This window comes from Furipterus horrens, unplaced genomic scaffold (assembly GCF_987537825.1).
Source record: "Furipterus horrens unplaced genomic scaffold, mFurHor1.1.pri manual_scaffold_9, whole genome shotgun sequence".
NCBI lineage: Eukaryota > Metazoa > Chordata > Mammalia > Chiroptera > Furipteridae > Furipterus > Furipterus horrens.
In genome coordinates this window covers 13972291-13997746 of record NW_028327179.1, presented here as the reverse complement: position 1 = coordinate 13997746, position 25456 = coordinate 13972291, and the positions used below count along the sequence as shown (strand labels likewise).

Sequence of the window (25456 nt, the reverse complement as noted above, 5' to 3'; positions counted from 1 at the left end):
GACCTGGCCCGTCGTGTTCACCCTGTACCCTGCCCAGAACTAGACCCTCAGTGCGCTGAATGAATGGTAGTCCTTCGGCGAGGTTGCTGCTCTAACTGTAAGCTCTGAAAACATTTGAAACTTTGCCTTTTGGGGTCTTGGTTGGTGCCTGTGACACTTTATTGTTTAATCTTCAGTAATTATAAATTTGCCAGTGGATTTGATTTTTAAACAGGTATTCAGAACCAGATCAGATTAGGAATGGAGAGAGTAAAATGAAAAATGAAGCCTATAAAGTACACATGAATTTTAGCTGCATCTGAAGGGGCTCCTGCAGAATCCCGGAAGTGTCCTGAGCACTGGTGACCTTACAGGGAGTAACACGCAGCCTGCCCCAGTTGTTGAAGGGCATCACTCATTTGAACACCGAAGTACTTGGGTGTCTATTACCAAATTCAGCCTTACAAATCTATCTACACCTTGCAGAGTCGTCGTCACATACAACTCACACAGTGTAACTGCAGGCTTAGCGCTACCATTTGGCCCCGAAGGAAACTATCGATTAGGCTTTTGAGCGCGCACAGGCCTGCTCTCCAAGCTCCACGTCCCGCGATTTAAGAATGAGCTGCACTGGCACAGACTGAAGGCGCCGGCCGCACAGTGGGCTCTGGGGAGGAAGTGCTGAGCTGCGTCCAGCTTCCTGCTCTGAGCAGCTGCCAGCCCCAAGTGCCCAGAGGCACTTCTAGGGATAAAAGAGATGACAGTCACCCAGAGGGTGGCGGTGAGGGAAACACACCCTCTACTGATTCTAACTCATCTTTTACCAGTTTGGCAGGTGTGCTAGTGTGTCTGACACTATTCTCCCAAAAGGCCTCAGAAAGCCTCTCAGGGTTGCTCTGGCCAGAGACAAGACAAGACAGAAACGCAGGTAGATTTTTGTACCCTATTCTAAGTAAATCCCTGTAAGAAACACATGATGCCCAAATTCCTTCAGGAGGCGGGAGCCTGACTGTCCTAAGAGTCGTTGCAATATCTCAGGGAGATTATGTGAAGATGCCCAGTAAGGTCTTTAAAGAAACATTATTTCTTTGTCTCTGTGGAGCAGCCCGTGAAGACAAACAAAAGACTCTGTGGGTGGGAAGTTTGGTGCCAAAGCAGCATGCCAGCCGTTCTGGAACTCGGCGTGTGCCCTGCGGGCTACTTTTAAAACACCAGCCAGCGGACTTGGGAGCAACACCAGGACTGAGTCCTAGAGCTGCCGTGCAAGGAGGAAGACAACCCAGCGTGAGTTTGTTGGGCAAGGGAGTGAAGTACTGTGGTCTCGGTGGCATTTTCTTTTTCACACACTTCCTGAATCCAGTTGGAGACTCTGCAAATACTCGATAAGGACCAATTTGGGGAATGCTAAGCACGCAGTTGTTGCGAAACGGAGCTGGGTTACAAAAGCAGAGCTACTGTGATGTATGGAAACCTATTGTTTCCATAACCAAACTCCACCCCCAGCTTTTACCCCCAGCTGGCCACAGTACACACATGCTGCGGGCAAGTGTTCAAGGAGTTCAGTTTTTGTGGTCAAAGTACAAAGCATTCCCCTGGGCGGGTAGAATCTGCTCTGGGTTGTGAAAGATGTCTGCACCGCTCCTAGGAAATGAGGCCTTGCTGTTGTCTCCAGATGCCTTTCCTGGGCAAAGAAGTACCCTGGGCCCTAACCATGGTACTCAGTCTCCCAGGGTGGGTGTGCAAGATGTCGGGGCCCCGGCTGGGCAGCTACCCCGACATCTGCTTCCCAGCCTTGGCCCTTGGTCAGCACACCTGAAAACAGTCCAGGCCAGTGTGCCCTGCTGCTGTCTGCCCCAGGCTGAGCAAGGCTTGCAGGAGTTGCTTTGGAGGGGCTGCCCCATTAGAGTGGACACCGGGCAGCCCATTGATGGTTCTTTCTGTTGATGGCCCAATATGTAATTTAAAAAGGAAAAGCTTAATCTTGAGTCTCGAGGCTAAGTGCGTCATTACCTAACTGTCCTGGCCCGACATTTCCCGAGGGCACAACGCTAATGAGGGCCCTAAGAGAGAATGAAATGCGCTGAGACCCCGCAGTCCTCTTGAGAACCTGCCAGGTGAATGTGGTACAGGGTGCAGTAGAGCAGGTCTAGCTCCTTCCCTGCGGTGTTGCACCCGGCCCTGGCCAAAATCCTCTCCAGAAAACGAGAAAAGCATAAGGCTTGGAGTCTAAAGATAAGGTTCAAGTCCTAGCCCTGCTGGCAAGTTTTTCAGACAAACCCTTTCCCTCTGGGCCTCAGTCTTCCTGTGAGGTGAGGTGTGTGGTGCAGGCGGGTGTGAAAAAGTTGGAGTTCATTCTAATACCTGTTTAGCCTATTTTGAAGGGCTGTTGTAGGTGGGAAAGCCTAGAAGTTCTACCAGCTGTTAGGGCCATCTCCTCACCATGTCCCCAGTCCTGCCCGTCCCTGGGTCCCTCCTGGGGGGCTCCTTACCAAGTGACAGAGCGTAGGAATCATCCGAAGTGTACAGCAGGTACCCAGCAGAGCTGCTGCATTATCTGGCATTTCTGCGGAAGACAAAAACCAGTCACTGTCAAAAACAAACGAAAGTATCTGTGGGAACAGAGCCAGGCCCTGGACAGTAACTGGTTTCCACTTTTGGGCTCTCCAGCCAGCGGGCAGAGTTTATGCTCAGTAACGACTGAATGAGTGAATGGTGCTCAACAGGCAGCAAAGGCGTTTTAGAAACCGGACGGAGGAACCAGGTAACCAGCTATGTGTTCCCCCGAGGATATCCCTTGACATTTAATTCGCCAGTGAGACTCAGGGGAAAGCAAGGAAACGTAGAAAGAACCAAGAATTTGGTGAGAAGAGGCATGCGTAAGCCCCACTCCATATTTGGGGAGTGAGCTCGGGTGCCCCGCTCTGAGTGCTTCCTCACGTGACCAATCACAGATTTTGTTTTCATGTGTCAGAGCGCTGACTAAGCTCTCGTGACCTGGGTTTAGAACCCTTTAGCACAGCAGACCTCATGAACCCAGGACGGTGCGGGGCCCTGGCTGGCCGCTAGCGTGGCAACAGGCACTGATGGCAGAGGGAGCCGGCACAGAGCTGTGTGAAGCTGGCCACTGCACCGGAAGTTGGGACCCTGCCAAGCCCCGGGGGAGTGGAAATCCAGGTCAGTGTTATTCAAAACGGTTTTAAATACCCCCCAGGGCAAAAGAGATGCAATTGCTAAAAGGACCCACTTCCTAGAGACAGAACCTTTGAGCTCAAAAGGCCAAAGAGAAAGAGTCACTGGCTGTCATCTGGCCCGGGGACCACTTATGAACTCTATCTCCTGCATTCGTTAGCGGCCTTATTTATAAATGGTGGCATGTCACTGAGGCAGTAAGGTCCTTGACATTGGTCTTGCTGATTTTTGTGGATTTGATACCAAAAGCAAAGGCAACAAAAGCAAGAATAAACAAGTGGGATTACATCACACTAAAAAAACTTCTGCACAGCAAAGGAAGAAACCAGTGAAACAAATGAAAAAACAACCCACCCAATGGGAAAAAGCACTTGTAAAACATATATCTGACAATGGGTTAACATCCAAACTATATGAAGAACTCATACAATTCAGTAAAAAAAAAAAAAATTTAAAGAGGCAGAGTGGTGAGTGAGGGGGAGGCAGGAGAGGATAAGGGGGATAAATGGTGTCAGAGAAGGAGAGTTGATGTGGGGGGTGGACACACAATACAATACACAGATGATGTGTTGCAGAATTGTACACCTGAAACCTATATCATTTTATTAACCAGTGTCACCCCAATAAATTCAAAAATTAAAGTCATGGGGATCGAATGTACGTCAATGACTCTAGTATATTTGAAAATTGCTAAGAGTAAATCTTAGTTCTCATCACAAGAACAAAATGGTAACTATGTATGGTGATGTTAGCTAGACATTGTGACCATTTTGCAATTATACAAATATCATTAGGTTTTATGCCTGAGTCCATATAATGCTATATGTTAATTTTATCTCAATATAAAAAAAATGTTAAGCACTATAAAGCTGAAAACTGGTGTTATTATTTAGAGAGCTGGAAAGAGGGTGCAAGAAGAGGCCATTCTCTGTCCCAGCCCTTCCCGTGGACTCTTAAGGAGAGAAGACTTCTGGAGGAGGAGGAAGAGGCCACCTCAGAAGGGCTGAGGACTGATTAACAAGAGCACTAATGAAAGTGCTTTCCCCTGGTCTGACCTCCACAGTGACTGACTTGTCAATGAGATCTCAGTTCAGAGAGTCACAAGGGCTCCACTGGTTTAGAAATTGGCTGCAGATTTTTTCAGCTGCCCTTAAAGATTCCACTGCCCTGAGTTTCCAGCTCAGACACAGCAACTAAGTCTCATGCTACGTGTCACCTCCAAGTAACTGCAGAGCATTCGAGACTGTGTCCAGGCTCAGGGAGAAGGGGACTGTGGTGCATAAGCTCCATATGTGACATCGCTGACCAGCCTATTGATAGAAATAGTTCAATAAGTATTTTAAAAGGCTTCTCACAGCTGAAGAACTCCGGCCTGTGAATCGGCCCCTGATAGAACGCCTGCAGTTCAAGACTCTGTCTAATGCACTGATGTTAACTCTGGGGAAAGGTCTCTACTGGAGTCTCACAGGGCTCTGCCTTATGTTCTGTCCCAGTCAAAACTTATCCATGACTTGGAACAAGACATAGAGCACACACACATCGACATATAAATCTGGGCAAGGCAGTCTCTTTTTTCAGTTCTTTAAAAACTGGAGATTCCTCGGCCTGTGTGTCTGTGTGGTGCAGAGGAAGGACCCAGGATGCTTCAGGAGCTCAGTGTGCTGACTAATGTCCTCTGGAAGGGAACTCCTGGGGACTAGAAGGCGGGGCCACATCGCCAGGTCTTGCCTTTCTGAGAAGGAATGAAAAGCCTAGTTTCCTCCTGTAGGAGGAGCCCCTCTGATGGCAGAGACCCTCTGCACGTGGGCTCTGGGTGGGAGCAGCAGGCAGGTCCCACTCAGCCATCACGGGAGGGCCTGGCCCCTGGAGCAGTGGTGCCACTGCTGAGCCTGGTACCCTGCTGCTACGGGACCCTCTCCGCAGCCTCCCTGCCCTAATGGCCACAACTCGGGGGAGGTGAGCTTGCAAAGAGGAACAGAGGGACCGAAACACTGCCCTGTGAAAGCCGCTGCCACTCAGCACTGCAAGGGCTCAGGTCTGGGGAAGACGCCTTCCCATGTTAGTGCGGGGTGAGCCCACAGACAGCCCTCCCAGGGGAGGGGAGAGATGTGCTCCCTGAGAGTGGCGGTGAATGGGCCTCCTTCACACTCAGCTCTGTGACTTCATGACAGCCATGTAAACTTCCTCAGCCCTCCACTTCTTGTCCTCCACAAGCTGCTGAAAGGGGGGAGCCCCAGGTACCAGTCTTCCACAACAGTAAGCAAAGCAATTGCAAAGCAACAACAGTGTCTCTTTTCTCCGTACCTGCTAGTGCACTGACCAAGAAGTAGGCCGTAGAAAAGAGCTTCTGGCTGCTGACCACACCCTGCGGGCCCGCACACTCGCCCTGCACGCAGCACCCCACCAGCTTCAGGAAGGCCATGAGGTTCTGCCTCTGGGGAGGCTTCAGCTCCCCAAGTATCGCCCGTGAGGGTGACAGGCCGCTGACCATGTCGTCACACTGCAGGGGGGCGGGGAGGAAAGAGACAATGTGATAAAGCTGGAGGCCAAACTGGGGCCTCTGACCCACAACACTGAACCCCTTGCCCTTGGCTGCCTCCCATGTAAAGCAAGACCCTGCACGCTTCTCTATGCTTTGACATGACTAGTCCACCAGGTTAGATTTCCTCAGAGAGACAGGAAACCGAGCCTTGCAGCGTGGGAAGGAGGCATGCAGGAGCTATTGAGTAGAATCTTCCAGGACAGGGTCGGTCGGGTTGGACCAGGGGCCAGGAACACGTGACTACACACACAGCTGAGGAGTGGGACATATGGTTCTCAAGCTTTAAACTTGGCTCTCCAGCCCCCAGTCACATTCCCAGCTGGGGCCCAGGCAGCCTCATCTGTGCACCTGGGACCTGTTGGGAGGTGGAGTGTCCTGCTGGCTGGGGCGGCCCTGGCCACCCTGGCACCCGGCAGCCGGTCCTGCTCCACTGTGGGATCCACATCCGGATGAGAGCCCACCGGCCCCCACCACCCAGGCGGCTGATGCTCTTTCCACAGGGTGCTGGCCTGACATTTCCCTCTTGGAAGGAGACATTTTAGAATTAAAAGTCAATGATTTCTTTAAAAAAAAAAAAAACAACTGCGTTCTCCCCAGGGCTAGCACACACTCCCACAAGCTCTACATCCTCCAGAACACACGGATGTCCTGGGCTGTTGGACTGTTTCAACACCTGCTTGTTCTGTGACTGGTCACTAAGCTCTTCTGGCACAATCCAATTTCAAGAGGAAAAAATAATATGAATGCTCTCCTGGAAGCCATGAAACATTAAATCAGAAAATCAGAGTTCAAACTCTGCATAAAAGAAAAAAAGACCAGAAACAATAAAAAACCAACCATAGCAAAAATCAGGTTGCTATCGCCCCGGCCCCCACCAGGGAAGTAGAGCTGAAAGTCTGGGTGGACGGAGGTTAGCAGCTATGTCCCTCACCATTCCTGCAATGCAGCCTCCCCAGAAAATCCTGCTACGAAACCAAAGTGCAAAGGCCTGCTCTTCAATCTCTTCTGAATAAAACAAGTTGACTTGTTGGACTCTTACCATATAGCCCACTTGTAGTGAGTTAAACAGTGCCCCCTGCCCCAAATAAATATATGTCTACCTGGAACTTGAGAATGTGACCTCATTTGGAATAAGAGTGCTTGCAAATGTAACTAAGGTAAGGATCTTGAGATGAGATCCTCCTAGGTTGAGGTAGGCCCTAAATCCACTTGTGGGTGTCATTAAGAAACAGGAAGGCCACAACACAGAGGACAAGGCCTTGGGAAGAGAGTAGACATTGGAGTGATGTGGCCACAAGCCAAGGAATACCAGTAGCTGCAAGAGTCAAGAGAGAGTTCCCCCTCCAGCCTTTGGGGGGAGCATGGCCCCGCTGACACTTAACGTCACACTCCTGGCCTCCAGAGCTATGGGAGAATGTACTTCTGTTGTTTTAAGCCAGGACATTTGTGGTCATTTGTTACAGCAACCCTAGGAAACCGATACACACTTAGATTCCTGACAGCAACTACCTTTCTGCAGTAAGAAAACCAAGGACCTGGGAGTAAGAAACAAGCTTTAGGGATCAAGGGAGGTGGGGAAATTTTATATGCAGTTGTACCCCCAGCTCAAAGCCTTGTCTCAAAAGGTCCAGCCCATCCACATCTCCAGAACAGCGAGGAGGAGACGCTGTGCTTGCGATGTGTCTGGTCTTACCACTTGTTCCAGGACCACAAGTAACTCCTCATCAAACAGGACCGCCTGGAGGATGCCACTCAATGCCGTCTGTTCCTGCTCCGGCAGCTGCACAAAGGGACGGAAGGTCCTCTCCAAGGGCAGAGTCACTGTGGAAGCAGCACAGCGTACCCAGCTCATGACCGCTGTGCGTGTCTCAGAACAGGGACAGCAACTCTTGCTTTTTATAGCTAATTGTCCTCAGCTCTTTCATAGACACTCCCAGCTGCACAGCCAGTCACAGAACTCAGAAATAAAGGACATCAGGTGAAACGCCACCCTGCAAGTTTTCAATAACCAGTCAAACTACAAGAAAGGAGGGGAGGCAGAGAGAAAGAGACAGAAGAGAAAGGGCCGCCCCATTTTGTTTTAGACCTCACTCATCAATTGTTTTCTGGAAAAGTCATTTAGACTCCTCTTTCTATAGAAGTAACTTATCAAGGCTGATTTACTAAGCATCTGTCTACCTTTACAATGCTTCAGAACCATGAAATTCCAAAATATGTTGTTTTTCACCCTTTGTTCTAATACATTGTGGATTTTGTATCCTTCAGTGTTTGATGCATGCATTTCAGAGAGGCTGGCGCCCTATTTTCACGGCAAACCCATCTCCTGAGCTTTGCCTGCACTTTCTTCTTCACCTGTCCTGGCCTGGAGAACAGGTGCACAGGCCTTTGCGGCTAGAGGCTCACATCCTCTGCAGGGTGCTCGAGCCGCTCCCTTAGAATCATCATCTTATTATTTTAAAGACAGAAACTTCTGGCAAATTAAGCCCCGTGGGGATCTAAATGCTTTTGTAGGTAGGGATGCATACTAATGCAGGAATGCACTACCTCTGCTGATGGCAAATTCTAGCACAGGGTTGTAGAGAGCTCACGGAGAGGAACAAGTCGCATCAGTGACTGTCATACTCAAACACTGGCCTAGAAACCACCAGGTCTTTGCAGCCCCAGCCTGGAGGGAAGTGCTGCCCTGGTTGGTGTAGGGCCCCGGGGCGCAAAGCCAGGCCAGTCCCCACCTCACTCCTGCCTCCCTGTTCTTAACCCCCAGCCCACCAGACCCGGAAGGGCCACTGCCGCTGTGTCTCTAACCCATGACATCGCCAATGCCTAAGTGGCAGTAGAAAATTACACCCAATTATGGGTCTCAAGGAGGCGGAGGAGGGGCCTGCATGACAGGAAGGCCTTATTTTAAGATCAGGTGTTCACTACCATTTCTCCCAACACTACTCTTTCTACTGAAACAAAAGCATCTTCTGCTTTGGGACCAAGCCAGAGCATATTCTGAGTGACTCCTAGTTCTTTGTACTAACTAAGCTCCTCCATAGCTATTTGGTTCTCCTCTTCCTTGCTTATCTCCTCTTCTATATACTTTACTCCCACTGACTCTGTCACTCTCCCCCACCCCACCCCCCAAAAAACCCTCCAGTTTTTTTAGAACAAACTGCTGTGGGGAGCAGAAGGGATTGCTGCAGGCAAATCACAGGTAGTCTCCTCCCCCTCCCTGGTTGCCACGGCCTCACAGGCTTCAGGCCATGTGGATAAAGAGCCTCCAAAGTGACATTTTGCAAATGCTGACAAAGTCTTATCTTGGCAGTGAAGCCTGGATTATAACGAAACAGATGCAAAACTTGGGTTCTCTCTGCTTGCTGCTGACTAGCTATTCTTAGTAGTTTGCAAGCTTCTGTGGTTCAAGTTAAAGGAAATGCCAGGCTCCTCATTCTTACGCTCCTCAGTCTCTGTCCCCTTTCTCAAAACATGGCACCCGAGACCCAAGGTTCCCTAAGTTCCAACCAAGGGAAATCCTGAGTGGACGAGGCCTCACTGAGAAGCACTGCTCTCTCTCTTCTCAAATGCTTTCCTTGAAGTCCCTGGAGTCACCACTCCTGAAGCCATCACTTCTTGGGGTACATGTTCAATCAGCCATCGGCTCAACTGCCCCCCCCCCCACTCCCCACTGGTGATACCTTCTTTTAAAATGCTCAATGGTCCATCCGGGGCACACGGTCCCTGCCCAGCATCCGGCATGTCCCTAAATGCAAACTCTGTAAAGGGCAGGAGTTCCAGGAAGACAACATCGCTTCTCCTCTCGTGCTCAAAGCCACCAGGCTTCCCTTGGAGAAGGCAAAATTCTGCAACACAGAAAAGGACGGGTCAGCACTCACTCGCCCCAGCTTCCCCTAACTCGGCTGGGCAGGGAGACACACCCACTCCCTTCCCCACATGCCCGCTTCCTGCACATGCTCTGCTGTTTGATCAAAACTCAACCATTTCCTAAAACTACAGGAGAAATGGTTGATCTTAGCATAAGGCTCTCCTGTGTGTCCTCTTTGAACAGGCAGGAAGCAATCTTTCAAACATCGGCGATATTTCCTGAGCCTGATTTGAACAAACCAATTCCAAACAACTCACCATATATAAATGAAACTGAGAAAATTTGAATTTGGTGGACAGATTTGATTTGAGCCAATAACATTACAGAATTATTGACAATATATTTTTGGTGCACAAATTGTTATGTGATATGGTTCTCTTCTTAAAGAGTGTTGTCTTTAACATAATAATACATAGCAAAAAAATGAATTTATTTCTGCAATTATATAATATGAATGAATATCAAACATATTGAGTGGAAAATCCAAAACAGAATATATTCTATAGGATCTATGTGAAGGCAAAACTGGTCTTTTTAAAAAAATTCTTACCTTTTAGAGGTACTGAAATATTTACAGACAAAACAATAGAATGCCTGGAATTTGCTTTGAAACAATTGAATGGGGTGGAGGGAGGCGGTGAAATTGCTGATGAAACATAAATTGCCCTCATTCTTGAAGCATGACGTACATGAGGTTCGTGATATTATTAACACTACTTTGGAACACATGTGAAATCTTCCATAATAAACTATTTTTAAATGATAAAAAAATGTTTCCTTATATACTTCCTATTTGAGAACCCAGCTAAGGTATCTGAACTGTAGGTAAAAATATAACCATGCTTAGGTCCTTGCTAAACAAACACAGCATGCGAACTCATGAATCCTGGCTCTTTTTGTGATTTGTGTGCTCCAGCACAGGCCAAGGAATAAAGACGTGCCTGACTCTGCACGGGGAAGCACACACTTTCCCTCACAATGGTGGCATGGCTGTCTAAGACAAATGAAACAATCCTTCCTTTACTCACTCATTGACGTACACTCACGGAGCACCCAGGGCAACCCTGCTCTGCCCTTTGCGCCAGGCACTGAGGTGGGGAAGTATGAACCACCACCCCCCACCCCAGGTAATGACTTTGCTCCCGAGGATAGGGACCATAACCATTCACACAGCCTCAGATCCTGCCAAGCACCTTGTGGGTGTCTCAGAAGCCCGTGGCCCCAACCCCACTCCTGCCTGGCCACACGCACGGCCCCTTGAAGGCACTGCCAGTCCCTTCATCCTTTGCAGCATCAGGCACTATGCTAGGGACCAGAGGTACAAAAGGCGCTTGACCATCAGGACGCTTCGAGTGGAGCCGGGGGTAACGCGAGGGCGTTGGAGGAGGTGGACAGGTCACTGAAGCCAGAGTGGCAGATGCAGAGAGAACCAGCCAAGGTTTCTTGGACAAAGCAGTGTCTAAGCAGTCAGGCTCTGAGATCAACGAGAGCGGAGCGTTTGCATATGGCGGGTAAATAGGCCAGACAAAGGCTTCATCTTGCGACGAAGGGAGCCTCGGAAGGTGTTTGAGCAGGTGAGTGAAATGACCACATCTTTATTTCTAAATAATCATATTGGGTACATGGCTGGGATGGAACAGGAGCCGATGAAGTCAGGGTGGGAGATGGGAGAGGGGGAGCTGTGGGTGAAGGAAGGGGTCGCGGCTGAGAGAACCTCATCGTGGACTGCTGTACAGATGCCTCCCTCAAGGAAGAGGAGGGAGTCAGCCTCTTCTCAATCAAAGTTTCCAAGAACAAGCAGGATGCTTGTCAAAGGTACTCCCACCCAGAAGGTGGGAGGAGAGATCACGCAGGCTCTTTCAAGGGCCCTTCAGGCCTGCGGGTCTGTGTTTATGAAGCTAGAACATTCTGCAGCAAGAGCAACAGAGAACACAGATGGGAAATAAAAACAGAACTGGCTTCAGAATCAGACCCTGCGTGTCCCAGAATGAGGGCCCGGCCCCCAAGCCGTACAGGCGCGGCCGTGCGCGGCAGGACCGGGCAGCGAACGCAGCGGGCTTCCTAGACCACGGGGTGGGAGGTGAGCCAAAGGGACCTTGAGAATTCCCCAGGGCACCTCTTCTCGGCAGCACAAAGAGGAGTTTATTTCCACAGACAGCGGAAGGGAGCCAAGACGAAAGGCTCGAAATTGAAATGCAAACAGGAGAGCCACACCAGGCCAGACTGTGTCCTTCCAAGTCCATCTGTGTAAAGAGGCCCCACAAGGGAGGGTCAAATGCCCACAGAGCTGCAGGTGGGGCTGGGCGCCCCCCTCCTCAGAGAAACAGGAGAGCTCCCACAGGCCCCCTGCCTAGAGTGGCACGCTGGCCTGGCCCCCAGCCACAGAAAAGTCCTCACAGCACTCACGAGCACCCTCAAGTGCAGGCCGAGCACGGGGCGGGGCCGTGCACACCTGAGATCAGCAGACCCGCTACACCAAAGACCTGATTTCCTTCCCACGGCTCAGTGACCAGAACTGGCCAGCTTCAAACACACTGGTGATCAGCAGAGCAAGGTCAAGAGCAGCGTTTTGGAACGGGAGGTGATGTAACAGTGATGATTATATTAATAGCAGAGGTGGAGTAATTAATAAACCACCGCTGGGCCAGGCACAGCACGTGGCTCACCTATTTAATCCTCCCGCAGCCCCATGAGGTGGGTAAGGCTCAGCAAGGTCCAGAAGGGGGCCCAAGACCTCAAAGGACAGCGTGGCAATGCGCCGAGGCTGACCCCCAGTCTGATCGCAGGAGACACGTCCACAACTCTGTACCCTGCTGGCGAAACCTCACCCCACACTCTCCCAATGCAGCCCGCTTGTCCCCTTGTCATGGGATAACCCCACACTCTTGGGATCTCTTGTGTCCCCATCTCCCAAGTGGTAGGGGATCCTCTACCAGCGTGTGCCCCAGGAGAAGGTGGCGTGGCCCTCTGCCTTGGCTTCATCGTCGCCCAAGAGCCTCGCGCTGAAGGCAGCACTCACCAAACTGGCCGTCCAGTTTCACATACAACTCGATGACGCCGTAGGCGACGGTGGTGGCCGGCGGGATCTCCAGCACCACGTTGGTGTCCTTGATGACGGTCCCATCTTCCGTAGCTGACACCTATGGGTAAGAGCACACGGACCTGTGAACTCCGACTGCCCTGAGCCTCTCTGCCGCCCCCCTGTGCCCTGGGACTAATGCCCATGGAACTGAGTGGGTAAGGATTTCATCCCTGTGGGCCCCGTGATGCACACACATTCCCTTATAAGTGACCAATCTGGTTGCCCCAAGGCAACCTTTCAGGGTTCAGGACACAGTGAAGTTAGGTCTATAGGGATGAATAAAAGAGATAATAAGACAAATAAGATGACTTCCCATTTCCCTCACTGAGGATGACAAACACTGCTCTGAAATCCAAATGAAAAGCCTCATCAATGTCAAAGGCTGAGGGAGAACCAAGCTGAGCGAGGCCCCCAGCGCTGCATCACCCCAGACCCTGTGCTATTAACACCAGGGTGAAGGCAGCAGAAGAAGCAAGGACGAGGAGGCTGGGCAAGAAAAGCCCAGGAGTCAGGCCCCACAGCTCCTTGCTTCAAACACTGTCACAAATGTGACACTCTCCCACTGTGGCCTGGGGAGAGGGAGGCGAGAATCTTCTGTTGCCCAAACACTGGGATGACAGCTGGCCTCCTGACGCCCGGGTGGGCTCTGGGCCTCTGGTGGGGTCACTGTGGGCAGAAACACTGGCAGGGCCAGCGAAAGCCACCTCCCAAGGGGCACATCCCTCGCCATTACTGTTCAGCCTGTCCACCCCAGGAGAGCCCAGCACCGGGCCCATGGCTCCACCTTCCAAACTTAACTTTCCTGGGTCCTCCAGCAAAGGCCGGAAGTTACCCGGAGAAGTAAGTCTCCAAGAACCAAATAGCAGGCACCAGGCCAAGCTGGAGGGAGACAGCGTGGGGATGGCAGCCTTCTGTCCCACTGAACTTTCATACTGGCCCACGGTCAGCTTGTAAGACTGTCCACCTGTCATCCAGAAGCACTAGTTTGTGCATCTATAGACAGACAGATGTACAGATCCTTACCCCCCCTAACTCAACCCACAAAGGATCTGAGGCAGCTAATCCCAAAGCTCTCATTTTGAGACCCCTGACTCCAAGGGGACTGCAGGGGCTACCTGTGCGTTTGGGCAGGCTTGTGCTTGCTGGACCTATTTTCTTGCAAGAATGGCCCTGACCCAAGCGGGCATGGCCAATCTGAGCGCCCCACTGCCCTGGCCTTGTGCCTGCTTCAGGAACGGGCGACCCAGGCCAGTGAGATCCAGCCCCGAAGCTCTCTCCCCACCAGACTCACAGCAGGTGGACAATCGCCTGGAGCTACCGCACCACAAGGAGAAAGCCTGTCCGAGGGTCCCCAGCCCCCGGGAGGCAGCTCACAGCGTTCTCCAAGTCCTGGATCCAGCAGTAACTGAAGCCAGCTTACCCCTGAATGCTTTGATCACATGAGCCAATGCATCGCTTCTCGATGAAGCCAATTCTAGCTGGATTTCTGTTAACTTGCTACACAGAGGGTCCTGATGAATGAAGAGCCCACCCAACGAGGACCCTGACTGAGGTCCTAGCAGCAGGAACCAGAGTGGGGGCCATGGCCCCAGCTGTCGGGTTGCACCTGCACAGTCTTGGTTCGGATCCCCACCATGCCGCCGCACTTCTCCTCAACCTGGGTGTGCTCAGATATCACACACTTCTGCGTCGTCACTATCTTCTGTGTCAGGACACACAGGACCTCGTTCCGCCTCTCCAGCACCTGCTGTAGCAGAGGGCTTTTCAGATTTATCGTCCTGAAAGAGAGAAGTGGCTGTGAGCGGCCCCGTGCCTCGGGGGACACGAGTACCGTGTGACAGCCAGCATCTTTTATTTCCTGGCGATGCAGAGAAGGCCCGCATAAACGGAAGTCTCCTGAGGCCGCCTGGGAACTGCCCGGACTCTGGGACAGGCTGGATGCCAGATGGCAGGGGGCCCCCGTTGAAAGTGGCTCTGGTCATCAAGCAGGAAGGAAGGGAAGCCAACAGTGCAGGAACTGCTATCCGTCTGCCTGACAACGGGGGACTCCGTTTTGTCATTTAATCAGAGGCTGAGGGACCAAAGACGTCACAGCATGGCCCGGGAAATACAGAATTACTGCGGGGGGAGGCTGGCAGCTCCTTCCCACAGATGAGAGAGGGACAGGCGTGCAGTACAAGCAACGACGAAGAAATTCGATTTCAATGAAAAAGGAACAGCTTACCCTGTCTGTCCCAGAAGGATGTATAATTGCTTACAAAGGGGTCTACATCACTTTACAGAGGGGTAAACTGAGGCCAGTTAGGGCTGGCCTGCCCAAGGTCACTCAGCGGACTTGAGACTCCCACACTGGGGCTTTTCAAGAACAAGCTCCGTTTCCACCTGCAGGAGATGATTTCACACTTGGAAGCAAAGGATGGAATAACCTCACGGGAGACTTGATTTAACTCTCTGAGTCCGTGAAGTGGACAGGAAGAGAACCAAATTAGGAAGCAGCCACGTAGATGACTGTTGGATTTCTGTCTGAGGTGATGAAAAAGTCCTAGAAATGGATCGTGGTGTTGGCCGTACAGCAGAGTGACTATACTTAATGCCAGTGAATTATATACTTAAAAATAGTTAAAAGACAGCTTTTATGTAATATATATGTTTTATCACAATAAAAAAAAAGTAGACATGAAAGACTGTTGCATCTCAGGAGTGGTTAAAGAAATGCAAATTATAACAATGTTTCACACATATTAACTCAGTAATAAAAATAAATTAACAATAACAACAAAAAGCTACCCGGGCTCCATTTCCAGGAAGGCATACAAAGCAGGGGCTTGGAGCCTGCCCTGCTGGGGTTCAAATCCCAGCTCAGCCACTCCAGTTGGAGGACCCTGAGTGAATTACCCCATGTCTGCCCCTGGCTTCTCTCACGGTAACCTTTCCTTGCTGGACTGTCATAGGTCTAGATGAGCACAATGTTCAGTGCCACACAAATGTTAGCTGACTCCAGCCACCTCCCTTTGTTCCTCTTGAGACCCAAAAAGCAAAGCCACATGATGGGAATTATGGACTATTTCATTGGGTTGGAGATACTTTATCTTGTCACCCCCTTGCTTAGAGACCCTCCATGGCTACCAGGCATCTCATCTCTTCCCCAGGCTACAAGGCCCCAGGACCTGGCCCCACCCCAGTGGAGCGCTCCTTCCACTTTCTGGGGCTTTCTCTCTGTGCCTTAAACCTGTCAGGCTCAGGCCAGCCCTGAGGTCCTGGAACCATGTGTCCCTGACCCCATCTCACTGCCTCTCATCACCTCCTGGGAGGCACGTGTCCCTTGCTCATCCCGATCACGCTGTCACATCCTAAGACCCTTTCTCTGGGGAGCATATCTGCCCCCCAGCACCTCTCTAGCTCATTCCTTTATTTGCTCATTGCCGTCTCCTCCCTGTAGACTACAAACTGCATGGAAGTTGGGCCTTGCCCATCGTGACCACAGCTTATCTCAGCACAGCGCCTGTGCCCAGCAATGACTCTGTACATATTTTTGGAATAAGTGGTTAACTAACACTTGTGGGTTTTTCTGTCTTCATCCATGTACCTTAATGAGTGTATAAGTGTCTGAATCTATATGCATCTATGTCTGAAAGAGAGAAAGCACGTGGAAAAGGGAGGAAACAGATTAGCTCAGTGGTTTAAAGAATGATAGGTAGACATAAAGCCATCCTAAGATGTTCTAGTCCTGGAGGCTCAGGTGTTGAAGATGACACCCAATGTCCCCACCAGGCAGAGCTTCACCTGACACGGTCCTTTCCAATGGGCGCCTCCGTCTGCTGTACACAATTGCATCTTCTAGCAGATTCCTGGAAAGCGACCCCCTCTACTACAGTTCAGCCTCATCCCCCTGTGAACTCCCAGCCCACAGCCCTGAACCCATGGCCAGGATGGCTGATGGCCATCGAGTCTGAAGTGACTCTGGTGTATTGGAAACCATCACACTGCCTTGAGCCTTAAACCAATCCCTAAAATGCCCAATGCTGCCTTAGCCAATGGCCAAGTGTTTGAAAAGAAAAACTCAGCCTAGACCTCCCAGGACTCCACTGCCTAAAATGCCCACCTCCCTCCAGAACCCCCGTCTCCCCTGTCCAAACACTGGAAGGAAGGAAAAGAAGTCCATTGCAAGAGCGTAACTTCCTTATGCGTCTGACTGCAGGACAGTCCTGATCTGCTCTCCCGGCCACTGTGGGGCAGGGGACAGAAGCATGGCCAGGCACGGGGCCCATCTCCAAGACTAAGATCGGGTGACTGAGGAGGGGAGACGAATGTGGATTCAACACCTCAGACCCATGAGAAACGCTCTCCTGGGCTGCGAGGGCCAGGGCAGGCGGGCAGGAGGGCAGGAGGCGACCACTGGCAGGCACGTGTCCTCACCACCACCACCCCTGCGCTCCCACCATGGGATTCTGTTTCCTGGGACAGTGCTGCCACCTTTTGGAACCTGAATACTGGGCAAAGCCACTCATCTTTGGTTAGGAGAGGAGGCCTCATATAGACAAAGGGGAAGCTAGTCATCAGGGAAAACAGATTGTCCTGACGCGCCGGAAAGCAATCTCTGGAGGGAATTCTTCCCCAAATCCTTCCGTCCGTCACCACCACCAGACCCCAAGCTGTGCCAGGACCCACAACAGCTTGTGGGAGTGGGGCCCTGGCTCTGGCCCTCCTCAGAGCAGGAATCACTGTGCAGTGGGACCCCTGGGTCCACCTCGTGGGAAATCTGCCATATTCCAGTGTAATTCATTTACCTGTATAATCCTATATGATCTATGCATGTAAAGGGGTTCATGGTTTCTTCAGACTAAAAGGGTAACCAAAACGTCTAAAACCCTGGATTAGGCGTTTCATAGATAAGGAGCAAGGAGGCCCAAAGACGGTGAAGATAGGAACCAAAGTCACACAGGTAATCGGCCCAGGTTGGTATTTCACAAAGTCCCATTCAGCCACACAGCCCCTGAGGCTGCTCCACCCTCCCCTGGGTGAGGGACCCTATGGCTACACAACGACTAGGACCATCTCTAACTCTTGGACCACTACATCAACTTCAACATGTCAGTATCTTGCCTGTCTAGCTGGGGGCCAAAGGAGGTTTTATACCCAGGTCCTCAGGGAATTGTCTTCAGACTGTCCTCACCTGCCTATCCTCCCTGACCCACCTCCTTGTGCTTCTGCAAAACACTTCCCTGGGGGCTGTCCTGATTTCTCCAACTTGTCTGGGCCTTCTTAGGAATCCCTGAACAACATGCACACAATGTCTTTAGAAAGAGACCCAAGAAACTGTTGACAGAGGTTGCCTCTTAGATGGGAATGAAATGGCATTCATTCCCACCTAAGATCAGGTGCAGGAGACTTTTCACCTTTTCTCTCTTGACCCTTTGACATTAAAGCCATGTGAACATAGCAATCACTCAAAAAAAGTTTAATTAAAAGTCCTTTGGTCAGACTCCAAGCTCCTGGAAGACACAGTCCCCTTACCTAAGACCGATGCTATTCACCTAGTTGGTGGAAAAATGAATGTTATCACAGAACTCCTAAAGGAGGGTCGGAATAAAATTCTCTCCCTGGTTCAGCCTGGGGTCAAAGCACACAGACAAGAGAAGCAAGGCAAAGCTCTCTGACCAGAAAGGGAGCAGCCAGGGGATCCTCATCTTCTCCACATATTTTTAAGGACACCCCAAGGTACGTCTCTCTTCCTGGGTGATGGCCCTATGAAAGCAGGGCAGGAGGCCACCGAGACAGGGGTGAAGTATAATCAATCTTCTAGGGTTGGACCCAAAGGAACACAGCTGGAGGCAAGTGATGGGGGTCCACACTAAACAGAGTGAAGGGTGCCTGTTCTTCACCCAGTGGGCCTGCTGACCCCGCCCCCATTCTCCCATGGCTCTCCTACTTGCTGGGGTACCACCTCCTGCCTCTGAGCCTCAGTCTGCACACCTGTAAAATAAGAATGGGCTAGGAGGTGGATTTCAGGGAGGCTTTACATGAAGTGACCTGCACCGGACCCATCTGTAAATGTTTCTTTCCTTCCACTACAGGCCAGAAAGTCAAATCAAGATCCCTCTCCAGGCTGGTCAAAGGCATGGCCATATTGTCCTGTGCTTCACGAGATGAGCTCTGCGCCAGGGACCAGGCGGGGCTTGGGGAAGCAGCAGACAGCACTGTGGTGGCAGAAAACAGGGGCTCAGTAGTGTCAACAATAAAACGAAAAAAGAAAAAAGCTTCAGTAACTTAGGCATTTCTCCCAAAGGGATTTGATTCACTGGCTGAGGCGGCAGTAAAGAAGTATGTCCACGGACCAGCTGCAGAGTGGACAAATCAGAAAGACAGCTTCAATTAGGCCGGCGCACACTGCCTGTAAACTTGGCTTTGTTCTGCTGACATTTCCTTAAGCCGCAGAGTCCGCTTCTCTTTTGAAAGCCAACCAGCTTTATCCACAGACGCCCATCAAGCCGTGACTCGAGTTTAATTTCGGTAGCCGCCTCCTATAATCCTGAAATGCAGACGCCTGCTTCCATCTGCCTGTTTAGCCCTCCGGGGGACAACCCTTTCCCCCTTTCAAGTCTGTAGGCTCCTTGAGAAGGAAAGAGAGGAAAGTAGCCCCTCAAACGTGTCTGCTGCTCCTACAGGTGCTGCACCGAGCACCCTGGACCTGGAGGTTCTGAAACTTCTGGGTGTCGTTGGCCACTAGCCTCCTACCCCAATTTAGTGCAGGCTCGGGAACCTGGGGCTGGGGCGTGGGGGGCGGTGCTCCCAGACACACAGACGAATCTGGGCCGATCCTGGTGACACCATTGTTCTCAGAAGTGGTTAGGGTAGAATGGGGTATTCGTGGCAATCTGACCATTGAGACCTGAGGAAAACTTTGTTGGGGGTTCCCGAGACAAGTTTTGTCTCTCTTAAAATGAAGCACAAAAAAAAAAGAAAAAAAAAAAATGAAGCACAAGGAAGAGACAGACCCCTTTTCTGCCTTACTGTCTTCAATGTGGCCATTTGGAGACCAAGAGGACTAGGCTATTGAGACCAGCAATAGATGGAAGCTGCCACAGGGGGGCTCCACTGAGCTGCTGGGTTAACCATCCACCCTTAACATAGGTCAGGGCAACTCACCCACCCGCGGGATGTTTTCGTTTGTGAAGTGATTACAGATGTTCTTTGCAACTGAAAACACCCCACGGGTTCATAATATTATTGTCACCCTTATTTCACAGAGGGGCATGGAACAGAGAGCACTCACAACCAGTGACCCGAAAGTGCACAGCTAGTAAGGGCCGGGATAAGAACACAGCTCAGTGTGTGTATCCCCACAGCCCTGCGTCTTTCTACCTTTCCTCTTCCTCCTGGACGTCCCCTGGGCCCTGCATACAGAAGCTACTTAATACGCGCTTCTTAACCAACAAGGAGTCTTTCTGCTTAATCCTCCTGCGAGAGCTCCCCAGAGACTAGCAGCGGATCTTCTCGGAAACGGAGCTGCCACCCAGGGGCTGGATCCTCCCCACAGACCTAGAGTCTCCCTTTCAACCATGAAAGAAACTTCCCACACACCAGAGATGCTCAACCGGAGCCACAGCCGGACCCTGGGACAGGAAATCCCGAGAAACCTGAACTTCAGCGCCCAGGGGGCCTCCACTGTAATCGGATGAGAAAAGCCACACTCTACTTGGCTGTGACTTCAGGATTCCAAATTGCCTGGAAAAAATCAGAATGCGGGCACAGTGCTAACCACACACGATTACCAAAGCGACCAGGCCACCCCCACCGTGCGACTTCCCCACCTGTGCTCACAACCTAGTCTATACAATACCTTATCTCACTCATATACAATGAGGATGCAACAGAGGAAAAGGGGAACAATTAGGGACTTTCAGCCTGTCGGACGGAGTAACTGCCACTAGTTGGTGAGCAGCAGCAGGTCTGAAAGTTGATGAACCAAACCAAGCTGATGCAGAGGGGGAGCCCACACTGGAGCCCCTCCAGGCAGTTCTCTTTCCAAGCTCTGCATCAGCAGCTGGACTGAGAAAATCATGTGTTTTGTGGACCTGGGCTTAAATCCTGAGTCCAGGCAAATTAACTAACTTTGCATTTCAGGCTTCTTAGATGTAAGATGAAGGTGGACCAATTAATTATTCTTTTAACCAACAGGGTTTACCATGCTGCAGGCACCGTGCAGGGCCCCATGGTGGATAAGAGGACATTCCAGAAGGGACAGAGACCATGCAGTCAGGCAGTTACAACACACATGATCACACAGTGTGGCTGGTGTCCCAAGAGGGACACCATGGGATGATGAGGCTTCTGAAGGCAGTGGGGGCTCATCTGAGGACCTGGCCGGGGATGTAGAGGGACTGAGTCGATGTGTGTCTCTCTGTGCATCTGTGTGGGCAGAAGGAGTGAAGGAGGCTTCGGACGAGGCCTGGAGGTCAGAAAGCCTGGCTGTTAGGCCCAGGAATTGAAGTAAGTTTAGGGGACTGGCCTGGAGGGTGTGAGGGGAGAAGGTGGGAAATGAAGCTAAAGAGCAGAGGCAGGGACTTGTCAGGCAGAGGCGGTGTGTCATGCTGGGTCAGTGGCACAGACACAAGCCAGGCAGTGACATGATCTGATTGGCTGCCGTGTGGAAAGTCCCTGGGAGAGGTGAGAATGGGTGCAGAAAGATGAGCCAAGAGACTTGCGGACATTGGGTAAGAGATCAGGCGGAAGCTGCACCAGGCAGCGGTTGTGAGGCTGGGCCGTGGGGACAGGGAGGACCCGTATTTAAGAGGCAGACTCACCCAGCGAGAGACTAAGTGCAGGCGAGAAGGTGAGGCAGGAGCCACGTTTGAGACTCAGATTCCTGGCTGAGACGGCTGCACTGTTGCCTCACGAGCCCGCACCTCCAAGTGAGGTGGGCAGAGAGGTGGGTGTAGAGGGAAGATGAGATGTTCAGTGATGGGTGCAGTCCACGTTTCCATCACTGGGTGAAAAGCCCGGGCGAGATAAACGTCTGCTGACCCGACTCATCCCAGCCAACCCAATTCGTACACTGTCTCTCATCCATTCTGAAACATACATGTTTTTCCCTGTCTTGACATCTCTGAAATCAGGACGTCTGAAAATTGACAGGTGACACAGTTTGATTGGCAGTGTTCTTTCTCAGTGGCACATAAAACAGTGCGGCATCATACAGTGCAGGCTGTCACGGGTGGGATGAAACACGGGAATGTCTATCAGTCTTAGAAGAAAATAGTACTCGAATGTCTCTCCGTAGGACTTATATCCCCACCTCGTTCCAAATAGATCTGAAGCAGCCTTTCAAAGTAAAACTCCTAGGACAGGACAATTTCTGTCAAAAAAACAAAAAAACAAAAACCACTCCCAGGATCAAATACTGCAAAGAATCCCCAGAACGTCCTTCTCTGATTATATTATGAATAGAAACCACCGGAAGTCGAACAAGCTTCCAAGTGCTCCCAGTCCTAAGCACTAAGACCAAAAGCAGGAGACAGGATGATTCAGAAAAAGGTGACAATAAATAGACTGACTTCCAGGCAGCACAGAGGTGGGTATGGCCCAGAAGGTCTCAGAAAAGACATCTTTTCGAAAGAGTGAATTTGATGTGACCTTGGGAGCTTCGTAGCTGCTCTTGGCACAAAGAATGTGATGAAAGAGAAGGCCTATGAACATCTTACAGATGCTATTCAAGGTCTTCCTACATCTTGGTCCGAGAATTGAACGAGCATCTCCTTCAACAAGCAAAACATGCAGAGAGAACTTTTCTGACTTTTCCTGACTGTTCCATGGCACACCTACCCGTCTGGGTCCTCACTCTCTTTGGAGAAGCAAGAGTGCTGCCACATGGAGGAACCAGAGCCTCTCTGGCTCTCAGGGAAAGTATTGGGTTGGCCAAAAGGTTTGCTTGTTTTTTTTCCGTACGATTGCTCTAGTAGTGCTTAGTTGGCTTTAACGTCATTCAAAACAATTTTGTTAGACTGTATTGTGACAGCTGTCATATCAGTGTGCACTGAAAAAAACTTGTCAAAACTGATGAATTTTTGTGCAGCCATTTTGATATTGAAGATGGAAGAACACAAGCAACATTTTTGGCATATTATGCTTTATTATTTCAAGAAAGAAAATAAATGCAACTGAAACGCAAGAAATAAAATAAAATTTAGTGCACTGCACGGAGAAGGTGCTGTGACTGATAGAACATGTCAAAAGTGGTTTGTGAAATTTTGTGCCGGAGATTTCCCACTGGACAATGTTCCACACTTGAGTAGACCAGTTGAAGTTGGTAGATAGCAAATCGAGACGTTAATTGAGAACAATGAATGTTATACCATGTGGGAGAAAGCTGACATACTCAAAATATCCAAATGAATAAAGTTATTGGTGAAACTGAAAAATGTGTTTTTCATTTTATGAAAAAACACTGAATGGACTTTTTGGCCAACCCAATACTTAGTCCATGCTTCTGCGGTGGGGCTCAGGATGGAGACCACATGGTTGCCTGCTCCTCTGCCAGGCTCCAAGAGGTGGGCAACAGAAATGCTATGTGTCAGAGACCCTGTGGACATCAGTTTACTCCCTTTCTGAAGCTCAGCATCCCTCTGACCTGGCACCAAGGGCTGAATCACACTCCCCTTCCCATGGCTCTGACCTTTCCCCAGCTTCTATAGCCAGGCTCCATTTGGGACTAGTCCTAAGAGCAGAAATTATGGGCATATTCACAGCTATAGTTAATGACAACTTGCCACATGCCAGGTGCTACTCTACCTGCTTTGCTTATATTCTCTCATTTAATTCTCCCGAAAATACCTTGGGGACACTAATTCCATTTTATTAATGAAATCCTGGATAGCGAAGGCAGAAAAAGATAGCTCCTATGTCCTGGTTTAAAGACAAAGATCTTTTTTAAGCTGGGGGGTGGTATATTAGTGCTTGTTTTATTATGCCTTATACGGCTATGATTCCACCACCAATTTTTTCCATTTCACAAATAGAGCATGAAGTTTACCACTATGTAATCGACCTAAATATACACCCCACCACCACCCTCAGAGCATAAAGAGGTGGTGCTGGCTGTTCCCACCCCCAGACCTGGGACCCTCCACCTGGTTTGTTTTAGGAGAGAGCTGCTCCTGAAGGGAAAAGAGAGAGAGACAGAACAAAAGGACCAGATTCAGGAAACTTGTGTTCTCCAGACACATATGGCTAGAGGTCTTTAATTTGTTAGACACAAACTCTATTAAAAATAACGGTGCCAGCACTGAGTTGAACATGAAGACAAATGGAATGATTTTCAAAGCCTCTGCTGGCCACAGGGCAATTTATCAAGTAGAAAAGAAGGCCAGTTCCTACCTCATTGAATATTTCCTTTTTTTCAAGAAAGACACAGGCCCTCAAATCCCTCCCATCAGAAAACACCTAAATGAAATAAGAGTTGATGGCACATTGAAACAGTACTCATGAGAGCTACTCTAATGGCTTTAGAGAGGTCAAATGTAGGCCCTAATAAACAGTAACGTCAACATTTTTTCTTCTGTATTCAACTTATGGAATTTGGAACTATTTAGATCTAAGCCTTTCAGTGCAATTTCTAAATACTTTAAATAATGATGAAGGTTTATCATTGCCATACCATTGCCTGCACAATGTCAGTTCACAAGGAACCAAGCTTCTAATTATCACGTAGTCATATAAAAATGTAATCAGTTTTACAAAACGTTGTTTTGCAATACAGCAGAGAATGAGAGTGAAATCTGCCTGTTTACTAACACCCACCTCGACCCTGAAACAGCCAGCAAAGTCACAATGGCACCCCTCTCTGGAAACCAGCTGGAACCAAGGCCCTGAACACAGAGGGAAGGAGCTGATGTGACTACTCATCTCTGACATTTAGCCAAGAGGAAACCCTCGCAGATCATTTAATCCAACTCTCTCACCTACGGTAGTAGCCGGGAACTGAGGCCAGGGGCAGCGTGACATACCAAGCCTACAGGAATTATTTACCAGGAATAAACTTCCCCAGGCCCCAGGAGGTTAGAGGCAATTAACAGGTGGCAGAGATGGGGTGGGTAGGGTGGTTCTTCTTCAGGCAGCAGCACATGGCGGCTGACAATAGAAGACAGGCTGGAAAACTAAATAATTTATTACAGGATAATACTGGACCTTAGGAACAAAACATGAATGTGAGTCATTACAAAATGGTCTCAATAGCCCTGGCCAGGTGTCTCAGTGGGTTGGAGCATCATCCTCCACACCAAAAGATTGCAGGTTCCATTTCTGGTCAAGGCATATACCTCGGTTGCTGGTTCCATATCCTTGGGTAAGGATTTTTTTTTTTAAGTTATTTTTAAAACGGTCTCAATATATGTGTTATTCTTCATTAAAAAAAAAAAAAAAAAAAAAAAGAGGGTCCCTGGCTGGTATGGTTCGGTGGATTGAGCACCAGCCTGCAAACAGAAGGTCGCAAGTTCGATTCCCGGTCAGGGCACCTGCCTGGGTTGCAGGCCAGGTCCCCAGTCTTGCAAGAGGCAACCGATCAGTGTTTCTCTCACACATCCATGTTTCAATGTTTCATTTCCCTCTCTTTCCCCCCTCCATCGCCCCCTCTCTAAAAATAAATAAAATCTTTAAAAAAGAAAAAAAGAGGAGAATTACACAATCTAGCTCAGCATGGCTTCCACCAAGAATGTTTTAAGATAAACACACAGCTCTCATTCAAAGAGGCCCACTCTGTGTACCGGAAGGTTAATTCCTGTGGAACGCCTTCATGCCCAGCAAT

At 50.0% G+C, this 25456-nt stretch overlaps 1 protein-coding gene across 1 annotated transcript in view; it reads right to left on the bottom strand.

Annotated features, from left to right (window-relative positions):
• GSDME (gasdermin E) overlaps positions 1-25456 on the bottom strand; it is a 40667-nt gene that overhangs the window by 1576 nt on the left and 13635 nt on the right. The window contains exons 4-9 of the mRNA XM_090287102.1: positions 14264-14435; positions 12595-12715; positions 9388-9552; positions 7404-7531; positions 5473-5668; positions 2469-2542 (exon numbers count right to left, since the gene is read on the bottom strand). Of these exons, the coding sequence (XP_090143228.1) occupies positions 2469-2542; positions 5473-5668; positions 7404-7531; positions 9388-9552; positions 12595-12715; positions 14264-14435 (856 nt within the window). The remainder of the gene's footprint in view (positions 1-2468; positions 2543-5472; positions 5669-7403; positions 7532-9387; positions 9553-12594; positions 12716-14263; positions 14436-25456) is intronic.